The 15506-nt window shown below is 33.1% G+C and overlaps 2 protein-coding genes across 3 annotated transcripts; one reads left to right on the forward strand and one right to left on the reverse strand.

Annotated features, from left to right (window-relative positions):
- The first annotated feature begins 126 nt into the window (after window positions 1-126).
- On the forward strand, window positions 127-6444 carry LOC122400821 (PHAF1 protein CG7083-like). 2 transcript variants are annotated; one of them, XM_043402493.1, is made up of 8 exons: window positions 127-1784; window positions 2296-2378; window positions 2463-2690; window positions 2773-2982; window positions 3065-3214; window positions 3333-3497; window positions 3581-3757; window positions 3967-6444. In XM_043402493.1, the coding sequence occupies exons 1-8, from the start codon at window positions 1721-1723 to the stop codon at window positions 4162-4164; spliced, it is 1275 nt and encodes a 424-aa protein (XP_043258428.1). In that variant the 5' UTR covers window positions 127-1720; the 3' UTR covers window positions 4165-6444. The 2 variants fall into 2 exon arrangements, with proteins under 2 accessions (XP_043258428.1, XP_043258429.1); XM_043402494.1 differs by having other exon boundaries at window positions 127-1668.
- Window positions 5491-11521, reverse strand: LOC122400893 (dual specificity protein phosphatase CDC14A-like). Its single transcript, XM_043402628.1, has 10 exons — window positions 11446-11521; window positions 11168-11369; window positions 10828-11075; window positions 10495-10756; window positions 8918-9047; window positions 8613-8791; window positions 8261-8373; window positions 7866-7931; window positions 6498-6698; window positions 5491-5622 (listed from the first exon to the last, which is right to left on the reverse strand). The coding sequence occupies exons 1-9, from the start codon at window positions 11519-11521 to the stop codon at window positions 6502-6504; spliced, it is 1473 nt and encodes a 490-aa protein (XP_043258563.1). The 3' UTR covers window positions 5491-5622; window positions 6498-6501.
- Window positions 11522-15506: the final 3985 nt, after the last annotated feature.

Raw genomic sequence — 15506 nt, forward strand, 5'->3', positions numbered from 1 at the left:
CATACTTTGTTATAATACGCATAAAACGGCGAGAAAAAAGGTTTTTGAGAAAGTTTATTTTACGGCTAGGAAGGATGTCATATCGCTATGAAAATCGTACGTAAAGAAAATGTGTCGCCCACTTGAAAAAGAAACTCTATGTCTGCATCGTGTTTATTACTCTGTCCTTCGGTGACAAACAACAGTGGCCCTTAGATTTGTTGGACCAACTAAGGTTTTTCTTTATACAGGGGAAGACCGTGTTTCTCAATCATCGATTCGTTTTTGCTCATTTATTATTTACAATAAATCCAACACATACTCTCCCACGAAGCGCGTATACATGAAGAAGACTTTCATGGCAATATTTTATTTTAATCGACATGCAACCCCACTCTAAAATCTTCCACAATAATGTTTCCAACAAAACTTGATTACTATGCATTCATTTCAAAATTCTACTATACAAAATAAAGCAACATTTATTTTCGTGAATAATGTAGGGTATGAAAGTGTAGACAATAAGGAACATATTTTTTCCACAAAAATTGAAATATTAATTCGTGTACATTTCTACAATTGTATAATACGATGTATTTTGAAGCAATTAAGATTTATAGTAAAATCTGGATATATGTAAGTGAGATAAGGACTCAAAAATTGCATGCTAGTGATAATGTATTTATTCCAAACATGTATCGAATCGTATGAAACAGATTCGAAGCTTCAAATCATTGAAAATGTTCGCAGTTTCGAACCTGGTAAACACTATTTAATTGTTTCGAAACTCACGATGCCAGAGATTACAAAGTTCGGAAAGTATTGACCTAGCATAAAGTTTGTAAACTATTGACCCTATGAAACCCTGAAAAGTATTGTCCGACTCCAACCTCGCAAAAGTATTGGCCGATTCAAAACTTGATCGATTCTGAGATCCATATGGAATCGATAACTTTTTGTAGTAATTACAATTACAATTCAAGCTTTTTTAATACTTTTCACGATTTTTCAAGTATTTGCGATAATCTGACAAAAATATATTTTAGACAAAAGCTGATCAGTTTTCGATTAACTGTACATTGCAATAGAAAAAAGTTCAAAATTTTTTTTACTTTTACTATTGGCGGGGCCACCATCATTTTTTAAAATGGCACTTTGTATTTCTGACAATTTCGTTAAAGGAGTGATAATAACTTGTGTTTATGATTAAGACTCGAAATTACATTCAATTCAGGAATCTTGACTAAATTAACATAAACGATTTCGTGAAAAAGTTACAGCAAATGTTCGAATTGAAGTTCATGTTTTTGTAGGCACAATTCCGCTCTACGTAGTAAGTTGTTTGCATTAGTTGCTCTTACGAACTGTCGACAATTCAAACATTGATGCAAGGGCTGATTTTCGCGCTGTTCACCTTGGCCGGCGGAGCCGTCTATTTCGCGACATCTTTGGAACGTGAAACGAAGTTTTTCGTCGAAATACCATGTTGACGAGTTGGTACATAGCCGATAGTTTCGTTTGCTTTTACGTATTCTGCGGAACGTATCAGCTGTTCGGTGACAGTTTGCCAGCCGTAGCAGAGTGTCGAGGTTTATTGTTTGGGAAGCAATATGGCTATCTGGTGATTAGTAACAGTGCGATACGCAGACAAAGAAGCAACGCAGTTCTCATGATCATTGGAGACGCGTTGTACGTTCCGTTCTAGTTTATTTAAGTAAAAAGCCAGGGAAAAATCGGTAGAATGTTGGAGCTGGAGGTAGTGCCCGAGAGATCCCTCGGCTGCGAGCAGTGGGAATTTATTTTAGGCAAGTGACGAAACGCTCATAATGTATCGCGGCTATGTCGTATTACGCATAATTTTCCAACGATTAAATGTTTCCGACCGATTCGCGAATACCGAGACGATCGACGAAAGACGGAACCCTCAGTGTCTAGTGCGTCTTATCGATGCTGCTGTCATGCCAGCGTTCTCGCTTCGCTATTTCGTTCTATTTGTAAACACCTCATCTGACAATCGCGCGTAAACAAAGAAAATGGAGCTTATTATGAATATTTTGTTGCATATTATGTAATTGTTGACAACTATCGCCACTTTGTTGAACCTATCAGAGAGAGAGAATCGATTGTTAGGTTGATAATTAAACAGAAATAGATACTTTGACGAGTATAATCATAAATATGAATAGAAGCTTAAATGAAAATTGTCGAATTGCATTAAGCGCTTGTTATTGCGCATATAGTATTAAATTAATATGTAACTAGAAAAAAATACAAAATGATGCAAAACAAGGGTTTTTAATGCCGATATTATTTTAGGTATGCATTTTTCTCAATCAGTTTCGATAATACAATCTCAAGTGGGCATTATAAGGGGAGTACAAGTACTTTATAGCGATAGTGTAAGTATATGTCTGCAAAAATTTAGATAAATAGTTATTGTATTTGGCATATTACATTTCACCAAATCAAAATTTATTTCACAGAATCCTTTAGATGTAGATTTAGTAATAAACTTACCTCACGACGGTGTACGGCTTATATTTGACCCAGTGGTGCAAAGGCTCAAAATAATTGAAATTTATAATATGAAATTAGTCAAACTTAAATACTGCGGTCTGCCGTTCAATTCGCCGGAAGTTTTGCCATCTATTGAACAAATTGAACACTCGTTTGGAGCAACTCATCCTGGTGTTTACGATAGCGACAAACAAGTACGATATCTCTGTCCCATCTAGAAATTAACAGAAATGCAGGGAATCGCAGATTATCTGTAATATTGTGTATTGGTTTTAGGTGTTTGTTTTAAATTTTCGTGGATTGTCATTTTATTTTCCCATTGACTCGAAGTTCCAACCTGGATATGCGCATGGCTTAGGATCATTGCAATTTCCAAATGGGACCTCCCCCCTTGTAGCTAAAACAGCTATATACATTGGTAATATGGCTAGCGGAAGTGGAACAGACGAGCATAACTTGAAAGCACCTCCACCACCTTTACCGCTCGTAATTATTGTTTGTTGGTGCTATAGTTTAGCATGCATGCAAAAAAAGACAAGACAGAAGCTACATGACTATCTTTTAATAGGTCTGCTATCACAACAATTTGTATTTAGAGAAGGTAGATGTTATGCGGGATAAAGCGCGCACTCGAGGTCTGAGATTGCATCTTTTCACAGAAGGTAGCTCTGTAACTAGGGTATTACTGGAGCCAAGGAAACGCTGCTTGACCAAAGAGGTTTACATTTTGTGATATAGTTTGATGGAGGAATTGATAGTAATTAATAGAAACGCGTATTCACGAAGTTCGGATATAAAGTAACGTGAAATCATGCGAAAATGCTATGCAATTTTAGGTGTTATTTGGCGATACTTGTGAAGATGTGTTGAGCGCTTTGGGTGCACCATCTCGGGTGTTTTTCAAAGCCGAGGACAAGATGCGCATTCATAGTCCTCACGCGCACAAACGTGATAAAATAAGGCGATCGGATTTCTTCTATAACTATTTCACTTTAGGATTGGTAAGTCTTTTACCTCTCGGTTAAATGCTTTACACGTTACAAATAAAAAGCTGTACATATAAAATTCACGTTATCGTTCGTAGGACATTTTATTCGATGCCAAAACCCAATGTGTTAAGAAATTTGTGTTACACACAAATTACCCAGGGCATTATAATTTTAATATGTATCATCGTTGCGAATTCTCTTTATCTTTACCACCTGAAAATAATTCCACTGAATCGGGAAAACTCATAGATGTTTCCCCTTCTCCAGTTATGGTATGATACATGTATCCACTTTATTTCATACTTTAAATTTTGGTGTTGTATATACTGTTCTAAAAGTATCGCAATTCGCACAAACGGTAGGATTCTCTATTAATAATTATTTCTCATGATCTTATGCAAAATATGTTCTGTAATGTTAATATTAGGAATGCGTGTTTTTGCTGAAATTAAGATAATTTTAATAGCTTTTTATTGTTTAGATCACTGCCTATACAAAGTGGGATAGAATAAGCGAGCAGCTGAAGGCTAGTGCACGACCAGTGGTCTTGAATCGTGCGTCTTCAACGAATACTACAAATCCATTTGGATGTACGTTTTGTTATGGTATACGCGATGCGATCGTTGAGGTCATGGCAAATCAACACATTGCAAGTGTAACTTTATACCGAGCTGCGTGACCTTGGTAATTTACTAATATGGTGCATTATAAAACGCTTTCGAACGAGCAAACTGAGGAATGGCATTAGAATGATAAAAAAAAAATAAAAAAATGAGAAAGTTTTAATGTTGGCAATTGCATAATAACATCTACTCGAAAAGACTATGTGATTATAAACAGAAGTGTTAAGAGTAATGCATGTAAAACACCGACGGAGGTTTTTTTAACACTAATGTAATCTGAAAACGGAAGAATGCTAGGTAAAATAATGTATGATTACTGAGGAGCAGCGTGGTGTGAGGCTCATAAACCAAGCGATATCATTTTGAATATCACATATTGTTGCTTGTAACATTTTACATTTTTCCTTGGAGTTATCTATCGAGGAAATGAAACCGAAAAAAAACGAAAAAATGAAAAACCCAAAAAGAAATCAACTAAGGGGTACAACTGTCTGCAATATTCGATAATATCATATTTACTATACCGTTTTTATCTTTTGGTTATAAGTTTTAACTATAGTTAAACAAAAAAAAAAAAAAAAATAATGGTTTTGTGTGAGCAATCAATACTACAATATCTGAGCTCTGTAAAAAAAAAAGGGGGAAGTAGTTCCAGAGGATAATACAAATTTTGATAGCTGATGATAAATCTACAGTGATTATAATAATAACGATTAATAATCGTAAAATATAATAATGTGCTTAGTGCAAGTAATAAAAAGATATCTAACTTTCGTAAAGCAAAATTTTGTAACCCGTGTTTCGAGTAACAAATAATGAAAATAAACGAATGGAGCAAAAATAACGTTTGAATATAGATATCACACATCATAATACGCACGATATGCGTATGAACGGTATTACCCATTCAGTCTGTATAGAATTAAACGTAAAAATGTGAGTTATAGTATCTTAAATATACCTTATGTTAATTTCTTAACAAACATAGTAATGAATTCTCTCTTGAAAAAAGTGTTGGGACGATGTAAACGTCTGTAGAGGATAAAGTATGTTTGTCTGTACAAGAGTAATTAAACAGATGGCCTGCTTTTTACACTCCCATCTATTAAACTCTGAACATTGTGATATGCCAGATCATAAGGCCCATTAATTGTATTGGTTACTTGTTTGCATTAACACAAAAAAAAAAAACGATGTTTAGTTAATAATTTACTTTCTTATATTTCTCTCTGTGCCGTTACGTAATATTGCGGTATAAATATATTCGCAAAACCCGATTAGTCGTTAATGTTTTATTATATAAATGTAACATTGAATTCCTCTATAAATCTGCTGGAAAGCAGCTACTCACGGAAAGTTTCTTTCTCTACAAATCTGAATTCACTTCGATGTTAAATTGCACAATCGTATACCCTATTCCGAACTGTTCTCATTAATTATAGGGTATAAAAAAAAAATATGTTTTATGTATCGTATAAACTTCGATAGTTGATAAATTACAATGATTGTAAGATCTGTAACGAATAATAATCGTAAAATATAATAACGATGACCGTTGAATGGACATGTGAAGTATGAACGATAATTGCTTTAATTAACACTTTTATCTGCACAGCCTTGCGATAGTTTTATTTTCCTATTCGATCGATTAGGGAAATTTGACATCTACGTTCACGAAAAAATTTTTTACAAATTCTAACGCTTTTATTGGGTACAAATCATTCTTTATTTCGAATTCGAATGCAAACTGATCTCATTGCGTCAAGACTCGCGATTCGAAAACGAAATAAGGGAATAAACGGTGATCGAAAAAAGTGTTAATTGATGCGTAATTGTAGAAAATTGGGAGACGCAGACGGCGCTTCGCAATTAGAAAATTGCGCCTGTCCTTGTTTCTCAAAATCCTATTTCGATGGAATACCTCCTATTTTGTGATGCTACGGTAAACTGATTTTGCGTGAAAATTATTTTAAAGTAAATATATAGAGCATAGAATCTTTCGAGGAAATTTCACCAAATTGTGTTATATCGTGTTTTTCTTCGTATTTTTCATTATGATTGATGTAACAAAAAAATGGATCAAAAAGAAAACTTAAATTATTAAGTTAGTGAAACGATAAGGGATTATATTCTCTATATAATTATTTCTAATAATACTCACCGACAAAACTCTATTTAATTTATACGAAAAAAATAGTTTTGTATCGAATGGATTATAAAATCGTGTAAAACAATTTTCTATAAATCATTTCTTTCGCAGCTCTGACTTCAATAATCCTCGTGAAAAATTTTATTATCTGATTGGCGAGATTACTCGCGGTTGATTGAAACGATATTCGAACGTCTCATGTGAATGCAATAAAACAGTAAGTTTCTGTTTATAGTTTACCTCTTTATTTCCTTTTACGCGAATTTTTCAAACTGCCGAGTCCGTAAGCGATGTCATTTTCCTGTGATTCGGAGCTCCGAGACAGTTTGTGTCTATTCATTTTGATTTTGTTCAACCTGTCTCCTTGTGTCATGATTTGTGGATCGTTACTTCTGTGTATCTGCAATTCCTTTTCCGTTCCTCCGATGCTTTTTAATTTCCCTGCGAGAAAATATAACGGAAAATTATTTTCACGATAAATACATACGTAATATCGTTGAATTTCTTTTTTCCGTTTTTAAATATGAAACTAAAGTAATTCGTTACAGCTCACCCGATTTAAATTTCACTGTGTGCACAATTAACACAAAACACAATTTAAAAAAATCACATAAAATAAAGAGACACATTCGCGATTTTAATTACGATTTCAATTAAAACTAATAATGATCAGCTCGTTTATTGGCGGATAGATGCGCGCGCAAGATTATTGATACGTACATCTTTGGCGCGCGAATGGTTTCTCTTAAATTATATTAAATATTGCTCATAGAAAATTATTTAACTTATTATTAATTTATAAAAAATGTAATTGAATTTTTCCTTTATATTGTTCTCTTACTGATTGTCAGATATAGTTTTATTTAAAGTGAAGTATGATTCTGTTGGTACTTTGGTTGCGTGCGCAGCTATTGACTCCCGCCAAATGACCACTATTTGGCGCGCAATTAAGTGTTCTTAATATTTTATAAATAAAAGCTTTTAGAGGTTGGGAGAAAATTTGTATAAAAGCATAAAAATATATAATGTATTTTTTTCTTTTCCTTTCATGCAAATAACCATTGTAAAATTTTAAATCTTATACTGAAAAATAAATTATAGTCGAGTGTAGTTGCGCGCGCAGCCTTGCAGCTCTACTACGCAATTGCGTCTCTCCCGCCTAAACGTGCACAGGATAAGATGGAATGCCGTTCGTTCTCTCGTTTTATTTTTTCATTTCTGGTTAAAAATGAATCCCAAGATATTGTCACAATGAAAATTTCTAGTTCTACTTGCTTAATGCTGCGTATGTATATATAATAATAATAAACTTTCGAAATGATAGGTTAAAATATTGCATAGAAATAATTCGATCTCAATGTACCCATAATCTAATATTTTACCAGAATTTTAGCAAAATTATACAATATCACTTACATAAAAGTTTTTAGTTTTAAAAAGATACATTACTGCGAAATGTTGTTGCAAATGAATAGCTGAGCTATAATCATTTAACAAAAATATTTCTCTGATAACAAATTTGAATCTTCCATTTGCATTTTTGATAAAATTCAACGACATTTATGCATTAAATATAAAATTAAGAAAATATTAAAATTAAATATATACCTAAAATTCGTGTGAATTTCGTTTTGTTCGTTTTCTCCATCGATAGATTCTCGTATTTGTAGGATTCTGAAATGATTAAAAATTTTTTCTTAAATTAAAATTAATGTTCTCTATTGCCTTTGATTAAAAAGATACACGATCGAAATTAAATAAATATTTCGAATGTCAACATATCTTATTCCCTTTTCCAGTTTCCTGTCTATTAAAATCTTCGATTGGTCAAAGATATCGGTCACAGATAAGAGAAATACGTAGCTGACGATGAAAATTATGTTTCTTTTGTGCATCAGGTAAATCTATATTCGCCTTTTTCGTTTTTTGATTCCACGTACTCGAAATCTTTTCTTACATACATATTATTTAAATGTGTTCTAGTTCTAAGTAGAAATATTTACCTTTGTATCCAGCTTCGGAAGAACAGTCCATTTTACGGTCGATTTTGTCTGCTACTGAATATATTCCCCACTTATGATGCAGTGTTCTATCACCATCACCATAGTACTTCAATCTGCACATAAATAAATTATTAGCAGTCACATACAAAATAGGTATTTATAATAAATTAAATTAAATAACATCATTGAAAAAATTAATTTTATTTTTATTAATAATAAAGTAACGAAATATCTACATGAAATTTACTATATTGAAACACTAGTACAGTACATTTGTTAAATTATTAAATTAACGTCAATTTTGATAAATTTTTCTTATAATAATTACATTTTACTGAAAAATTTCAATTACTTGTACTGTTCGCCCGCGTTCAACAAATTCTTTTCAATGTTCTCCAACCATGTTTGTTGGTGTCCGATAACAGAACCGGGTCGGCAAATCCTTATCCAAGCAATAGCTTCCCTGGCTGTCATTTTGTAATGTTTTATCAAATACGCCGCAATTAGCGAACCTGTTCTTCCTAGACCAGCCTGAGTCGTTGAAATGAAAAACAAAACAAATACAGTTTACGTAAATATTACGTGTACTAAAAAATTTACCTTTGCCAATGTAAAGTTATGCGTGTTATATAAAAACAGTAGACGATTATTAATTACTTTGCAATGAACTGCTATAGGTCCGGTAGTATTTTCGCTGAGCGATAAAAATTGATTCAAAATTCTTTTCGGTGGAACGGTACCGTCTGGCATGAACATTTCGTAATGCATGATACCTGCCTTGGTGAATCTGTAAAATATCCATATTAATGCCAATATTATTTGTAATATCGATGCACAGTGGGCAATTTAAACGATCTAGATGGACAAATTTCTTAAGAAACATGTTCGTGAATTTTTTCTCACTATTTGTTTTTTATACATATTTATGGTTTTTAACGATAATATAAACGCATCGTAATATAATAATAATAACAATAATAATTATGGTGACATGTTTGTAATAAAAATTTATAATTTTATTTTTAACAATTTTCAACGATTTGAAATTTTTTAATTTTGTCGAAAAATTTTAGACCTTCTCGAATTCTTTTCTCGAAAGTGCGTAGGAATTCGAAGGTATGTCTATTCACCAAAAATGCTTGTAATTGACCCCTGTAACTAAATATAATTTTTTTAGTATGGTTTTAAATTTTTTAAATTCGTCTAAAAATTTCAGTACCTACTCGAATTTTTTTCTCGAAAGTGGATAGGATTTCAAGAGTATGTGTATTCGTAAAAAATGATCGTAATTGACCCCTGCAACCAAAAATAATTCTTTTAGAACGATTTGAAATTTTTTAATTTCGTCGAAAAATTACTACCTCTTATTGATTTTTTTTTTAAATTCGTTTTTTATTTTTAATAATTTTCTTTGACGCCCTACAGAAAAGTTGTCCAATACTTTTTTCTAGGTGCCCATGAGCTCTACTTCAGAAAAAAGTTTCATTGAAATATGTTCACTATTGTAGTAGTTATGGCCGTTTGAAAATTGGACCATTTTTATGGGGTTTTTCTCATTTTACGGGGTCAAGGAACAACTTCTCGGATATTTTTGGAATTTCTACATAATCTGCATCAAAATACGCGTTGTTTACACTTTGAAACTTTAGAATCCTCCAATCCGTTCAGGAGTTATGATGTTTTAAAGATTCGCATGAAATTTCGGGCAAACATTTCTAGCCAGAAATTATATTTTTGGAAAGGAATTTTTTTCTCGAAAACGCGTAGGAATTCGGGGGTATGTCTATTCACCAAAAATGATCGTAATTGACCCTCGCAACCGAAGATAATTTTTTCAGAACGATTTGAAATTTTTTCATTTTGTCAAAACATTTTACACCTTCTCGAATTTTTTTCTCGAAAGTGCGTAGGAATTCAAAGGTATGTCTATTCACCAAAAATGCTTGTAATTGACCCCTGTAACTAAATATAATTTTTTTAGTACAGTTTAAAATTTGTTAATAGCTTTTAATGAAGCCTCAGTCAAGAAATTGATATTCCTGATTTTCATCTTATTTTGGCCTCCAGAATCTCCCATAAAAATTTGTCCCAGGGGTGGCCGAACACCCTGTATATAAAATAAAATAAAATTTGGGGCTGTTTCGATAACATGAATATTTTCATTTTGTCCACCTAAATCTATGAAATTAGCCACTGTGCGATGGGTACAAGATTTAAAAAATTTATACACGTACCTGGACGCATCGTACGTTTTTTTATTCAGTCTGACGACAGCTGTGACACCGTTTTTAAAAAAATAGTCAATGTAACACTCAGGCGGGTGATAATACGAGAATGGTTCCGTACTTGGACCAACGAAAGCTAGAAACTTTTGCGGTACCATCCAGTTCAAGTCGCCGTTTCGCATGTCCGCGTATTTCTCGTATTCGATTAGATCAAAGTCGTCAAAATTGAAGAAACCGTACCTGGCTGCTTTTTGAAGCGCGTTCAAACAGTCTGTTCCCCCAAAAAGCGATAGAACGATAAGTCCAGTTAATTATTCGGTTTAAAAGAATCACATTTGTTACCTAATATGTGTATATTGTAAATGGAGGCACCCATAGATGCATCTTGAAACGGTTTTATCGGCAGATCGCCTCCCATGAATAGAGCGTTGTAAGCTTCCCTGGGACTTTTATTTAAATATAAAACAGCGTAGGAAGCTACCAAATAAGCGGAATTCGCTCTTTTGTGATCTCGTTGCGACGTGTAATGCACAATTTGTCTGTACTTGTTCGCTGGACTCTGCAGTTTCTTGTTTATCTTTCTGCAGTATCTGTTTGCAATTTATTTAAAAAAATTGTCAATCTTAAAGATTTAAAGATTTCACAGATTGCTTAATTTAAACGTACTAGTGGCTAGTCTTACTTGTATAAGCAAGCAATGTTTAAAGGGCCGAAGTCGTTGTAAAAATTCTGGTAGATCAGTTCGTCGTCGATGGTAAAAAAATGAATGCTCGAGTTGCTTCTTGCATTTTTTCGACCGTTTGACAATGTCGCGAAATAAAATTTATCCTTTATGTATTCGCAAATGTAAGTAACATCCGGATGTTTGTAAACTGTAGCAATTGCTGAAAATCCAATCGAGTTTATAATATAATTATGTAAAGCGTGGATAAAGAAATTCGAATTTTTCTGTGATACTACCTTCCACGTCGCAGAGCCTGTGGTCATAAATATTTCGATAACTTTTTAGGAATCCAAGTTTTCGTGGCTCGTTCATCGTGAAACGACAGCGAATCGTTTTGCAGCAGGATAAATAATTATTAAGTTGAACATTTATCATTTCCCAATAGACAAATATTCGATCGTAATTCCAACGAAATCTATTGTTCCGATACTTAAATGTTGCATAATTAGATTTTGGGTCGAATCCCGTTTAATTTTACGTCGGAACACTTGGGAGAGACTAATTTTCTAACAATTTCTACATAGTTTCGCTATCGTCACAGAAAACCAAGAACATGATTTTCTGAACCTAGATCATAGTGGTAAAGTATGATTTGAGATTATTTTAAACGTTAACAAAGACGATGGGGAAAAATATAGTTTATTTAAGGGATTAGTTGTAAAAAATATATTCGAGAAGCATAATAGGGAAAATATTCAAAATTTTGCGTGTAATGTAAACCTATATAATTCAAATTTTTACGTACCCCATCTAATTTTCATTTTATATCGAAGGGAAATCTGCCCTTAAACGTACGGTAATTTATCATGCCAAGTTATTTATTTCATGTTTGACACATTGATACGAAACGTTTGTCAAGATGTCAAGCCTCCACGTTTTTCAGATTTTTCTTTCATGGAAACCAATCGAACAGACTTACCTTAATGAAACAAAATGAACGGTCAATAATCAAATTCGAATAATTTCATAGTTCGAGGAGTGAAATCAGTTTCCTCGGGAAATAGTTTTAACTATAATCTATAACATATTTTAAATTATTTCAGAAGCGATTGCATCTGGGACGAGGACTGCATCATTCTACGAAATCATCATCAAAGGACCACGAGATTGCAGAATGGAGGATTCAAACAAATCACAGAGGCGCCGTGAGAAGATGCGGGGGGTGAGTCCACTCCTCTATTACTTTTCTTGTCTGATTTTTAATTATAATCATGTTACTGAGAATTGTAAATTATTGTGAGAATTGAAGATGTTAATATTTTTGAAAACTCAGTATATTATATTATACAGGGTGTTCGGTCACCCCTGGGAAAAATTTTAATGGGAGATTCTAGAGGCCAAAAAAAGACGAAAATCAAGAATATCAATTTCTTGATTGAGGCTTCGTTAAAAAGTTATTAAAAAATTAAATTAAAAAATTCCAAATCATTCACAGAAAAATTATTTTCGATTGCGAGGGCCAATTACAATCATTTTTGGTCAATAGATATACCCCCGAAATTCTACCCAAATTGAGAAAAAAATTCGAAAAGGTGTGAAATTTTTCGACGAAAAAAAAACTTTCAAATTGGTCTGGAAAAATTATTTTCGGTTGCAGGGATCATTTACAATCATTTTTGGTGAATAGACATATGCTCGAAATCCTACGCACTTTTTAAAAAAAAATTCTTTTACGAAAATGTAATGTGAGGTTAGAAATGTTGCCCTAAAATTTCATGCGTATGTTCAAAACATCATAACTTCTGAACGGATTGGACGATTTTAATGTTTCAAAAAGCAAACAATGCGTATTTTGGTGAAGAATATGTAGAAATTCCAAGAATATACGAAAAGTTGGTTCTTAACCCCGTAAAGTGAAAAAAACCCTATAAAAATGGTCCAATTTTCAAACGACCATAATTCCTACAATAGTCAATGGATTTCAATGAAATTTAGTTTGGAAGTAGAGCGTATAGATACCTACAAAAGAGTATTAGACAACTTTTCTGTAGGGCGTCAAACAAAATTATTAAAAATTAAAAATGAATTTTGAAAAAAAATCGACAGGGTGCTTGACGAAAAAAAGTTTCAAATCGTTCTAGAAAAATTATGTTTGGTTCCGGGGATCAATTACAAGTATTTTTGGTCAATAGACATATCCCCGAAATCCTACCCACTTTCTAGAAAAAAATTCGAGAAGGTATGAAATTTTCAACAAAATTAAAAAATTTCAAATCGTTCTACAAAAATTATTTTTGGTTGCAAAGGTCAATTACAATCATTTTTGGTCAATAGACATACCCCCGAAATTCTATCCATTTTCGATAAAAAAATTCGAGAAGGTGTGAAATTTTTCGGCATGAAAAAAAACTTTCAAATCGTTCTGGAAAAATTATTTTCGGTTGCAGGGATCAATTATAATCATTTTTTGTTAATACACATACCCCCGAAATCTACGTACTATCGAGAAAAAAATTCTTTACCGAAAATATACTGTGTGACCGGAAATGTTTCTATAACTTTTTAACGAAGTCTCAATCAATAAATTGGTATCCTTGATTTTCGCCTTATTTTGGCTTCTAGAAAGTTTTATTAAAATTTTTCTAGGGGTGGCCGAATACCATATACTATATCATAGATCAATTTAATATCATATATGATAACTGCCTTAAACTATATAAGAAATTCAAAAGTTTTAATTTACCACCAAGTCAATTGCTACTTCAACCGATAATTAATGTTTATTTTTTATTCATTGGAACAAGTTTATCAGCTTTTAAATTATTAATACAAATACAAAGTAACATGTTTATCTGCGGTAGGACAATATGTGCAGACTATTTTGTTAAGATATACAGGAAAATAATACTTTAAAATTTGTGTGCTGATAAGCATGGTAAGTACAAATGTGTAATATAATATGCTGCAGAAAATTTTCTTGTAAATATTCTGTGTCACTGGTTGGTACCACTTTTCAAATTATTTACTTTATATTTTGTGTTATTACTATTTTCTAATAATAAATAAATATATATTAAATCGTACACTCCTGTTTAGTTTTATTCATTTGTTCTGATACTCACTATACATAATACGATAATGAGATTTCTTTCACGTTGTTATACGTATCAGTTATCTATTCAGCATTCTTTGCCAGTCAATTTATCTGATTTGTGTACTGCTGATATAAGACTAATTGGAAAGTAAATGAATCTTCAGAAACTTAGATTTAGGTCAAATTTTTGCAGTAATCCCCTATGATATGGTATTGAATCACGGTGAATGTACTCTAAAAATTCGCCTTAAATATGAATTTCTAGACTAGTTTACTTTCCAATTAGATTCGTATCAACGGGTACAAAATGTATATGAACAAAATCAGATAAATTGGCTGGCAAGGAATACTGAATAGGTAACACTGTTACGTATAACAACGTGAAATAAACTTCATTATCATATCGTCTACAGTGTGTGCCAGCTTAAAATCGTATATTCTACTGCTCAACTGATTTTTATCTGCAGAATCTCAAGCTCAAAACAAATAAATGGAACTGTTACAGGGGCACGTAGCTTGCCATATATTTTTTTAATGCGTAATCTATTCAAAATATAAACGAATCATTACTTATTCTGCGTGCAATAAACTCTTTGATCTCTGAAGAAACATCGTTTTCTCGATTTTACTCCAAGTTGCATGTCTGGAGGGTAGTGTTGTCCGATCGTTCAGCTCGTCGTAGGTGCGGCTTGCATTAAAATTGACACGTCTCACGCTAGCTAAGGATTCAATCTTTACTATTTGCTTCGAATCTATTCAAACTATCGAACAACGTAGATATTCTCTAATACGGAAGGCTGAAGAGATGTATGTAAATTGCTCATCTGGAAAGTTGATTACCAGTTTCATAGTTCTGAGGCGCGAAAGTCGAGGATCAGAGGTTTATTTTAGAGTCTACGAATTCCTGGAGATCGCATATTGCAAAACCACCGTCTTTGGTAGTTTTCATTCTGTTTAAATTCAAAGTTCCGTCGCTGTTATTAACTCTGTGTTTCCTCGTAGTGAAACCGTGGAATCCCCGGAGGAAGAGTTTTCTCGATTTACGTCGAAGCTGCACGCATCGATGGCGGTGTCGCTCAATCGTCCAGCTCGTCGTAGGCGGTTCTTCTAAATCGAGACGTCGCACGCGGACGTGTTCCTTATCCAGGTTGCATAAACCTCGCCGTCGGTCTGCGGTACAATTTGCGAGTGCACCGGGAAGTACTTTAACATGCAACGTGGAGCCTAACCGGTAAAGCGACAAGGGGCATCCGACCGGTGGAT

This window comes from Colletes gigas, unplaced genomic scaffold (genome assembly GCF_013123115.1).
Source record: "Colletes gigas isolate AHSC1104 unplaced genomic scaffold, ASM1312311v1 Colletes_gigas_Sc00020, whole genome shotgun sequence".
In the NCBI taxonomy this organism is placed as follows: domain Eukaryota; kingdom Metazoa; phylum Arthropoda; class Insecta; order Hymenoptera; family Colletidae; genus Colletes; species Colletes gigas.

Coding starts and splice junctions, on each gene's coding strand:
- LOC122400821 (XM_043402493.1), top strand. CDS start 1,721: ATGTTGGAGCTGGAGGTAGTGCCCGAGAGATCCCTCGGCTGCGAGCAG. Junction 1,785..2,295: donor GCAGTGGGAATTTATTTTAG/GCAAGTGACGAA, acceptor ATATTATTTTAG/GTATGCATTTTTCTCAATCA. Junction 3,758..3,966: donor TTTCCCCTTCTCCAGTTATG/GTATGATACATG, acceptor TTTATTGTTTAG/ATCACTGCCTATACAAAGTG.
- LOC122400893 (XM_043402628.1), bottom strand. CDS start 11,521: ATGAACGAGCCACGAAAACTTGGATTCCTAAAAAGTTATCGAAATATT. Junction 8,792..8,917: donor CTATAGCAGTTCATTGCAAA/GTAATTAATAAT, acceptor TCAACGACTCAG/GCTGGTCTAGGAAGAACAGG. Junction 8,374..8,612: donor AACGCGGGCGAACAGTACAA/GTAATTGAAATT, acceptor ATTTATGTGCAG/ATTGAAGTACTATGGTGATG.